General features: G+C 41.0%; 1 protein-coding gene across 1 annotated transcript; it reads right to left on the minus strand.

Moving 5' to 3' along the window:
• Positions 1-3,812: 3,812 nt before the first annotated feature.
• Positions 3,813-5,387, minus strand: LOC107766725 (NAC domain-containing protein JA2L). Its single transcript, XM_016585565.2, has 3 exons — positions 5,085-5,387; positions 4,714-4,982; positions 3,813-4,617 (listed from the first exon to the last, which is right to left on the minus strand). The coding sequence occupies exons 1-3, from the start codon at positions 5,263-5,265 to the stop codon at positions 4,021-4,023; spliced, it is 1,047 nt and encodes a 348-aa protein (XP_016441051.1). The 5' UTR covers positions 5,266-5,387; the 3' UTR covers positions 3,813-4,020.
• Between the last annotated feature and the right edge of the window lie 4,758 nt (positions 5,388-10,145).

Raw genomic sequence — 10,145 nt, forward strand, 5'->3', positions numbered from 1 at the left:
CACGCTCAGTCTCCATGATAAGGGTCTGGCACATAAAATAAGAGAAGTTAAAAACAAAAATACAGGTCAACATTCACAACACAAGCCCAACGACAAAAAGGAAAAGAAAGGCACCTACCCGTAAGGACATACCGGCGACGCTCTAGGACAACTCCATGTCACTCATCGTCCTAAGTACCTTATTTTCCAGGGCAGCGCATAGAGGGGCCAAAGCAGACGCCACTTGATCGCAGTTCAACAACAAGTTGTAATCTCTCGGGATGACTATATGATAATCAGATCCTTCCGCTTTGACCTCTACGTGAGTATGGCGACCTACGAACTCGCGAACGTCCTCCGGGTCAACATCTAAGCCTTCGCCCTCGACACGACGACCTCCAACGTTGGACAATGCACCGCCCTCAACGGAGTGCACGGAGCCGGCCCCTAGATAAACTCCTTCCGTTTGTGGAAATCTCCCCGCTAAAATGGCCTCGGCCATAAACGTGGGTACAGGTGACGTCTGTGATGCCCTGCTTCTATCAGCGTCTACAGCCACATCCTTCCCAAGCTCTATTCTCCTTCTCTTTCTCGACAACGACTCGTCCCCGTTAGAGGATTCATCCAAAAGGTGTGGGTCGGTATTGAAGAACGCTCTTCCCTCACAACCATGACCCGAGATGGACCTTCTACTTGAATCGGTTGAGGATGACTCTCCCGAACAGACTCATTCAAAGTAAATTGCATCCTCGCAGCAACAACGACCTATTGGAATGCAGGGACTGGCGCCCTCTGCCTGGAAGCTCCTCGACCTATCATCACGAAGAGTCGTATCAGTAAACAACGATATATAACCAATAAAGTGGTAAAGGAAAAACATTTACCAGATGGAACTCTAGGGCCACAATGCTTTATGAAGGCGGGCTAATCTCGGGTTTCTTCTACATGGGGTAACAGACGAGCTACCCAATCCCTTATGCCAGTAATAGGAGGGGAGTACGTCCTATAGCTATAAACGAGAAGCGAACAAACCTTATAATGAATATAGAAAAAGAAAGAGTAAAATGAATAGCAACACTTACAAGTTTCGTTCCACCGCTCCGGGAATCTGACGGAGTCAGAAATGATGTGTTCAGTTTTGACAAAGAAATACTTATGCCAAACCTTGCGACTTGCTCGTTCGTCAGTCCCAACCACCAACCCTTTTGTGCCACGGTGCCTCAGATGCACCATAGTACCCCTGTGGAAGCTGGGCGAGAACAGGTGCAAAAGGTGGTGGATAGAAACATCGCATTCCGTCAACTCCGCGTACTTGGTCAACAACAAAAGTACCTTGAGCGTATATGGCGAAAGTTGTGCCGGACAAAATTGGTAGAACCTACAAAACTCTTCCGCTAATAAGAGGAGGGGAAAGGAGTAACCGATCATGAAAGGTTACTCGTAGAAAGCGCAATACCCAGTTCTGTGGACCTCTACGAAATCCCTCCCCGCTGGAACCATGTCAACATGAGCGGGAATGCCGTAATTTGCACGAAGAGCATTGATGTGAATTTGCTCTGTCTCAGAGAATACAGGGGTAGGAGTAGAAGGGGGATCTATGAGGAAGTCACTTCGAGACATGAGGTGTCTAGACAGTAACTCCTCCACCGTGGGAAGACTGTCACCTTCTTCTACTGCCATACCCTCACCACCTGAAAGGGGCGCTATGGACAACAGGGCGGCCTCAGAAACCCCTTCACGAGATCGATGTGATCTTGGCATGCTTTCGTTAAAAAGGGTAGTTACACAAAAAGAGAAGAGAGGAAGAAGAAGAGGTTGAGAACGAAGAGTGTGAGAGGAAGATACAAAAGAGTGTTAAGACAAATTCGGAGAGACAAGGAGGGATAATCAGAAATGAAATGGTCAAGAATTTTTGAAAAAACAAACCCTCCACCTATTTATAGGATTGGGTGGCGCTAGAATCGAAGCGGAAGGTCACAGAGTTGCACCAAAATCGAAGCGACAAGCTATTTCCCGGTAAAATGTATTACTTGGTGTCTTGCTAAGCACGTTGACCGCCTACCATTGACCAGGCCGTAACGCTCCGTAGGGTCAAATTTCTCCGTAAGAACGCATGGTGTCCGCTCATCGAGGACGCACCAAGTTGCAACCCCGACAAGCGGAGGGACTAACTATATGGGTCCAAATTTGGACAAACACGACCATTGATGAGCACGACGAACGACGAGATCCACACAACTTGACATCTTGCAGAAGGCAACCTTAAGGCGAACAAGAGACGGTACGACCCTTGTAGTAGTGCAGGCCCATTAGGGGACATCGGAAATATTCTCTCGAATACTCCCTATAACCAGTTTTTTAGAGCTCAGCAAGGTTGAGTTCCTTATATAGGGCATGAAATAACTTTGTAAAAGGACCTTCTTTTCAGCTAATCTAGAATACTTACTATAAACTTGCTTACATAGAGGATTGAGAGGATTATGACAAAAAGTCTTTTTTGGTCTAAACGAGATAAGGAATTCTTATCATTATTCGTTTTATCTATCTTTAATTCTAAAGATTATTATACTTAGCTAAGATTTAACCCTTCAACTTCTTTGATTCATTTATTCAAAGAGGTTTCAATATCTTTTGAGTCAAACAAGATCGATCATTATAATAGTCACTGATCATAATCAACAATAAAATATAGTTTGATGTAAATTAATAGGTAGCGATAATTTTTTCTCTTACAAAGAACTACCACTACTTGAATACATGCATATCCAAATAGTCATTTCAATGTCCCTGCATGTCTTTTTCTTTTCACCACGTGTTTGAGAAATTCTATCATAAATTTAATTATTAGATCAATCTTTTATTTTCTTAATTAACTACTAGGTTCTACATGTTCATATTATAAACTGTAAGCATCTAATAATTGATGAAATCGTGAAAGTGGGCTTTTAGTCACTGGCAGGCGTTTCCTCTAATTCATTTTTATTCTTCAACTTAACTTAGGTGTGTAGCAGGGGCGGATCCATCAAATAATTACAAGTTTCCGTGAACTTAGTAATTTTTGTCTAGATCCTGTATTTGTATTGAAAAATTTATAAATATAAAAAAATATTTAGCTTGAAACTCAGTCCGTAATCTAGTTATTATTATATATTAACTTGAAATTTTTTAAAAATTCATAAATTTAAAATTCTGGATCATCTCTGGTGTGCAGAGGATAAACTTAAAGAATGTTCTTATAAACAACTTACAAGAAATACAACAAAATCACAATATGATTCTTATGGTAGTTTTCAGTTTTGGTTTTAAACATTTCTACTTCACTTATCATGGCAGTATATGGAGTAATTTTTAAGCTTAATCCTAGCTAGATTACATATTCATGTAAAGAAAGTGATTGTTTCTTCGCCTCGGTGGTGGCTCTTTTCCCCTTAAGAAAACCCTCTAACAATTCCAAATTCTTTAGATACACTTGCTGCTAAATAAGAGCCAGAAGAACAGAATAAAGCCCACAACAGTGCATCTAATTGGTAATGTGTTAATTAATCCGGAGCAGCTGATTTCAAAATCATAATGTTGAGAAATTTAACTAATTCTACTATATCCACGTCTTTTTTCATGTGATTTCTTAAATATATTCAACTAAACAATAGAAGTCGTAACTTCTGTACATCCCAATTACTATTATATCTAGAAAATGACTACACGTTGCCGATAAAAATTTACATAAAAAGGAAAATAAGATAATCCTGCTGTTTGTCATCCTAAGTAGAATACCAAAGCCTTAAAGAAACTACGTCCCCTACATAAATTTTAGTACAAGGGGAAACAGTGTGTGTACAACAGAATACATTGTATTTGTGCTCAGTTACATGAACAAAATCTTGTTAATTTTACTTTTTTGTCCCCAACCAAAGAATATTTGCTCTCTACCCCTTTCTACCTCATTAATCAGCGCAAGATTTCCAATTTGTCCGAACATTTCAACGAGCATTCACATTTTACCCTTTCCCAAACTTTCCGTACTATAAATTCAACCGTTCACTATTTACCGACTGAACCCATATTTACTGTTTGGGTCGGGTACCGAATCCAAAATGGGTCGGGCACCGAGTTCGTATAGGTATGAAACCCGGTTGAATTCTCTTGATAGAAACCCGAGTTGTTAATTCGTTGAGCTCTAATTCCGCTCTCTATTTCTTCGTCCACTCCACCTTCAAACTTGACATCTCCATGAAAATTCAATTGCGTGGGGTGAGCAAAAAATTCATTCAAATTGTTGCTACTGTTTTGATTGTTCAAATGCACCTGAGATTGATTTCCCGGTGCCGGAGCTTGATTTCCGGTAACTAATTCCGGGAACGAATTAAACCCAGCTAGAGTGGCCCAGTCGAAGTTTCCAGAACCCAGGTGCTGAAGATTAAGCTTATCATCTTGTTGTAAATTCCTAAGAGAGTTCATTCTCGGTAAGGAGAAATAACGGTCCTCAATTTCTGGTAGGGATTCGAGCATGTCGTCAAATTGAGAAGAGCATGACGATGGAGAACCGTGGCTCATCTCTTTGCTGTTTAAACCAGAAATGTTCGGTTTTTGCCCACCCGAATTCTTCTTATAAATCCGACAAAGCACCCACTCATCTAGCTGAAAGACATATATTAAAAAAACATATTAATGTCACCATTCAGAAATATAACAATTGTAATTAATTGGAAAAAGGGTCCATGTGGATATACGTACCCTAGAACTTCCATTTTTTCTGGGAGATTCACTGAGTCTGTATTCATGCATGATCCAATTAGTCTTAGTTCCTTTAGGTGCTTTTCCCACGTAAAAAACTAAAGCTTTCTTAATTCCAACTTTTCTCCCTTCTGTAGTGATTATTTTATCAGTTCCTGTTGCTTTCCAATACCCAGAGCCAGCTACTCTGTTTGGTCGTGATCCATTCGGGTACTTCCTATCTCTTGGACTGAAAAAGTACCATTCCTTTTCTCCAAATATCGCTTTACCTTTAGAAATCAAAAAAAGAAAATCATTAATAAATAAATTTAGAAAAATATAAAACTAATTGAAAAAGAAGAAAACAGGGAGTAGAAGATAAAAAAACTTACTTGGAAGAACCCAAGGATCGAATTTGTACAAATCAATCTCTGCAATAATTTGTAAAGAGAAATCATGGCCAGCAACTTTGCGACACAAGTATTGAACTAAAAGCTCCTCGTCAGTCGGGTAAAACCGGAACCCGGGCGGCAAACTTAGTTGTGAAAGAGGGTCCATTTCCTGAACACCCATTATTCTTCTTGGCAGCAAAAACCAAGTAAGCAAATGGTTAAATGGTGGAGAGAGAACTGTGAAGTCTTTAAAAAATTGGGGAGAAAATTATATTTTCTGAATTTTCTTTTCTAATTTCTTGAATTATGTGCAATGACGGTTATTTATATAGGCAGAGACCAGTAAAAAAAACACTAGAGATAAGTACGGTCGTCCTTTTCGATGGGACCCAATCAAGTTTATCGTGGGTTCGACAACGGTTCGGCATAATCACGCGGCCGACCTTATCTTATGGTAAAAGCCTTGAGGCAAGTGCATGAACCCGTAGCTATACAAGAGCACTTTTTTATCATCTAACTTGTAAAATTCAATTGAGAATAAATCTTGTTTTTTCCGCGTAAAAACGGTAATGGTGAAAACAAACATGTAAATTCAGTGACCTGATTAATTTTGTTTTGCATTGCACGAGCTTATATTAGCAAAAGAAAAAAAACGTTTTCACCAACAATTTCTGCTTCACTTATTCTCAAAATCTCTAATTAAGCTTGAGAAATTCCGTCAATTTCATTGTACTCTGCATAAATTCTGACTTTCAACCTCATACAGATAGTCAAGAAAAAATATTGAGGTGTCATAGTTATAGAGGTGAGTCCAGAATTTCAAGAGTATTGTAACAACGTGGATCTAAAATTTACATTTAACGTTATGTACGTGTAAAATCGAGGGCAAAATTTTTCCCGATTTCCCGATAAGGAAACAAAGGGGAAGCACGGCTCAACGTGATAATTATAATTGAGGCCCAAGAAAAAGAGACCAAGTGGCATAGTATTTGTGTACGGGTAAAATCATTGGGATAGAGTTTTTCCCGTTTCCCTAATGAGGAAACAAAGGGGAAGCACGACTCGACGTGATAATTATAATCGAGGCCCAAGGACTCCTCGTATCGAAACCCTTGGAGGAATGAACGATGTACTTGGGATCGGGCACAGTGAAATAACGGACTCAGACCTAGTATGGTTTCTGGACCTCGAAAAACGCAAAAAACGGTTATGATGACGAAGTAGGGGTCGTAATATTCGCCCTCAACCGGATATTACGGCGCGAATTCCAACCTATATCAACTGCAGATCGATATTTACCAGAAAAAGAAGATTTTTACCTTATTTAGACTTGTATTAGGACAAGTATTCCTCTACTAGGGAAGGTTTTCTTTATTTTGACACATTGTCACACACAAATCAAAGTAATAAAAATTTATTCTTGTCTTCTAGATATTGTTCAAAGTGTCTTCATTTGATGTGCCGAAGGTTCGATCGAGGACGAATTTCACTGTTCAACCTAAGATCAGATTTGGTCATCACATTGTGATTGGTTTGGTTATTTATTTTATCTTTAACTTATTTACTTATTGTTCTTAATCATTGGGATTGAATTAAACAACATATCCTTTAAACCGTGTACAAATTTATTGTTACTCATTTTTGGGGGTAAACAATATGGCGCCCACCGTGGGGCTAAGGATAATAGTGGTTATTTGATACGAATCTCCATAGCACACCCTATTTTATGTGTGTTCTTTGAAATTTTGATTCTAGGGTAGCCTAAGGATGTCAAGCTCTCAGTCTGTTCACTTGAACGTTGACGTTGAGTCAGGCTATCATGTTGAGAATAATAACGTGATGCCTAGCAATGATGTGCCTCATGTCGATCCCAATAGTGTCCCATCCGCCGAACCGGTCGATGCTAACTTACAGGTGGCCATCAACATAAATTTACCAATTGATCCCGAAAACAGAATTCGTGTGGGACCCCAACTAGCAGCTCGAGAAACGCCCGGAGGTAAAGGTGATGGGGTGAGCCTGCGATTGATTTTCGAAATGTTGAAAGCTCAACAAGCGGCGATAGCACTGCTGCAGAACCGAAGCCACGCCCCTAACAGAGTCGAGCCTGAATAGTCCCTGGAAAATACTCGAATGGATGAACAAGTTGCGGTGGAACCAGGTGAAATCAGGCCCGGGGAAACTTCCGATGTGATGAAGATACTCAAAGCATTGATGAAACAGGTGGAATCGGGCGAGAAACAATTGAGGCCAATGACAAGAAGGTGGAAACGTACAACTCCAAGGTCGGTCAGATCCCGGGAGCACCTCCAATATTGAAGGGACCGGAGCCGATCCCAAAGAGGTTTCGAATGCCGACATTCCCAAATATAATGGGACCACAGATCCAAATGAGCATGTAACCTCCTAAACATGCGCGATCAAAGGAAATGGCTTGGAAGAAGATGAAATAGAGTCGGTATTGCTGAAAAATCTTGGGAAAACCTTGTCCAAGAGGGCAATAATATGGTATTACAACTTGTCTCCGAATCCATCGACACGTTCGCTATGCTTGTAGATGATTTCATAAAGACCATGACAGAGCCATCAAGGTCGAGACCAGGAAGTCAGTCATTTTCAAGGTCAAATAGAGGGATAATGACATGCTTAGGGAGTTCGTGTCAAGGTTCCAGATGGAACAAATGGATTTGCCACCAGTTGTGGATGGTTGGGCCGTTTAGAAACTTACTCAAGGGTTCAACCCCCGAAGATCTGTGGCCTCTCAATAGATAAAGCAAAACTTGGTGGAGTACCCAGCAGTCACCTAGGCTGACATCCACAACAGATATCAGTCGAAGATCAGGGTCGAAGATGACCAACTTGAGGCCCCGTCGGGATCTGTTTACCCTATCAGAAACGATGACAGATCTAAGATAACCATTGATCAGGAGCTGAGGCTGGTCCGAGATCAATATCATCCGTACAACATAGATCGGAGGGAAAGTAGATTCGAGCGCCACCTGAAAAGGAATGAGAAGAAGAATGATCGAGGACCGAGCGGCCGAGGCTTGATGAGCAAGAACGGGTTTGACAGGTCGCTTGGTAGTAGGGAGGCACCAAGATTATCAGAGTATAATTTCAATGTAGGAGCTGAAAGCATAGTATCACGTCGATTATAATTATCACGTCAAAAGCGGTCAAGCATAATATCAACCATAAGGCACATTAAAGAAACCAAGTAGCCCCAGCCGTTGTAGTCTGACCCTCCCTAGAAAGATCCTAATTTGATGTGTAAGTACCACGGCACTCACGGTCATAGTACCGAAGATTGACAGTAGTTAAGAGAAGAAGTTGCTCGACTATTCAATAATGGGCACTTTCGAGAATTCCTAAGCGAGCGAGCCAAAAACCACTCCAGAAATAGGGATGCCAACAAACAGGTCGAACAAGATGAGCCTCATTTCGTAATCAACATGATTATTGAGGGAGTCGGTGTCCCCTAAGGGCCGATGATAAAATGCACTAAAGTGTCTATCACGAGAGAAAAATGCAACCTAGATTACATCTCGGAAGGAGCTATCTTGTTCAGCGATGAAACCGTTGAGGGCATTGCACAGCCTCACAATGATGCACTGGTAATATTTGTACTTATCAATAAATCTCGGGATAAGCGCGTGTTGATTTATCCAGGTAGCTCGACTGGCATCATCAGATCAAGGGTCGCAAAACAACTAGGTTACAGGATCAAATCGTATTGGTGGCCCGGGTATTGAATGGATTCAACATGGCATGCGAGAACACGAAAGGTGAGATAATTTTACTGGTAAATACTTCCAGGACTACGCAAGAAGCAAAGTTCTACGCGATCGACGGGATATGAGGTAAAATGCTTTGTTTGGAAGGCCGTGGGTCCACATGAGGGCGGTGCCTTCGACCTTACATGGGGCACTAAAATTTCCCACCCCGAGAGAAGTCAAAATGGTCTTTGGAGAACAGTCGACCACAGGGGAAATATTCATTGTCGATGAAGTGATCCTAGTGCCCACGGTTTCAATACCAAAAAGCACAGAACCGACTAAAAAGAAGAAGTTAAATAGCAATCATTGATACCGGCCTCAGCTGAACCAAAAAAATAGAAAGAGCATGAGTGAATGATGAGGACGATTACAGTGTCCCGAGATTATTCATTCCACTTGATGACACCGATGCCACCAAATCGACGATCGATGAGTTGGAGCAATTTATATTGATCAAGCACCTACTAGACCGAAAGGTATACCTAGGCACAGGGTTAACCCTCGAGCCCAACAAAAAACTTATTGATTTTCTCAAAGCTAACGCCAGTTGTTTTGCCTGGTCCCATCTAGACATGATAGGGATCCCACCGGAGGTAACCACTCACAAGTTAAGCTTGGATCTGAAGTTACGTCCAGTAAAGCAGAAGAGAAGGCCACATTCCGAGATTAAACACATATTCATCAAGGACGAGGTATCCAAACTTCTGAAAATAGGTTCCATCTGGGAAGTTAAATACCCAGATTGGTTAGCTAACGTAGTGGTAGTGCCTATAAAATGAAATAAATTGAGGATGTGTGTAGATTATAAGGATCTAAGCAAGGCATGTTCAAAGGATTCTTTACCTTTGTCTAACATCGATCAAATGATCGACGCGATGGCCAGACACAAGATACTCAATTTTATCGATGCGTACCCCGGTTACAACCAAATTCGAATGGACCCGGATGATCAAGAAAAGACTTCTTTCATAACAAATTCGGCATCTACTGCTATAATATAAAGCCATTTGGATTAAAGAACTTCGGTTCCACATATCAACGCCTAGTCACCAGATGTTCGAAGAACAAATATAAAAATCAATAGAAGTTTATATTGACGATATGTTGGTCAAGTCCCTGTGAGCTGCGAGCAGAGAACCACTTGAAACATTCACAGGAAACCTTCGACGTATTGAGAAAGTACAAGATGAAGTAAACTTGAAGAAGTGCCCATTTGGGGTCGGTTCAGACACGTTTATCAGATTCATGGTATCTAGTCGGGAAATAGAGATCAACCCAAAAGAAA

The sequence above is a fragment of the Nicotiana tabacum genome, chromosome 10, assembly GCF_000715075.1.
Source record: "Nicotiana tabacum cultivar K326 chromosome 10, ASM71507v2, whole genome shotgun sequence".
In the NCBI taxonomy this organism is placed as follows: Eukaryota; Viridiplantae; Streptophyta; class Magnoliopsida; order Solanales; family Solanaceae; genus Nicotiana; species Nicotiana tabacum.

Excerpts from the sequence above, each read along its gene's own strand:
- LOC107766725 (XM_016585565.2), bottom strand. The coding sequence starts at position 5,265 with ATGGGTGTTCAGGAAATGGACCCTCTTTCACAACTAAGTTTGCCGCCC. Across the intron at positions 4,983-5,084 it reads CGATCCTTGGGTTCTTCCAA|GTAAAGCGATATTTGGAGAA; the intron begins GTAAGTTTTTTT and ends TGATTTCTAAAG. Across the intron at positions 4,618-4,713 it reads GAAAAAATGGAAGTTCTAGG|CTAGATGAGTGGGTGCTTTG; the intron begins GTACGTATATCC and ends TATGTCTTTCAG.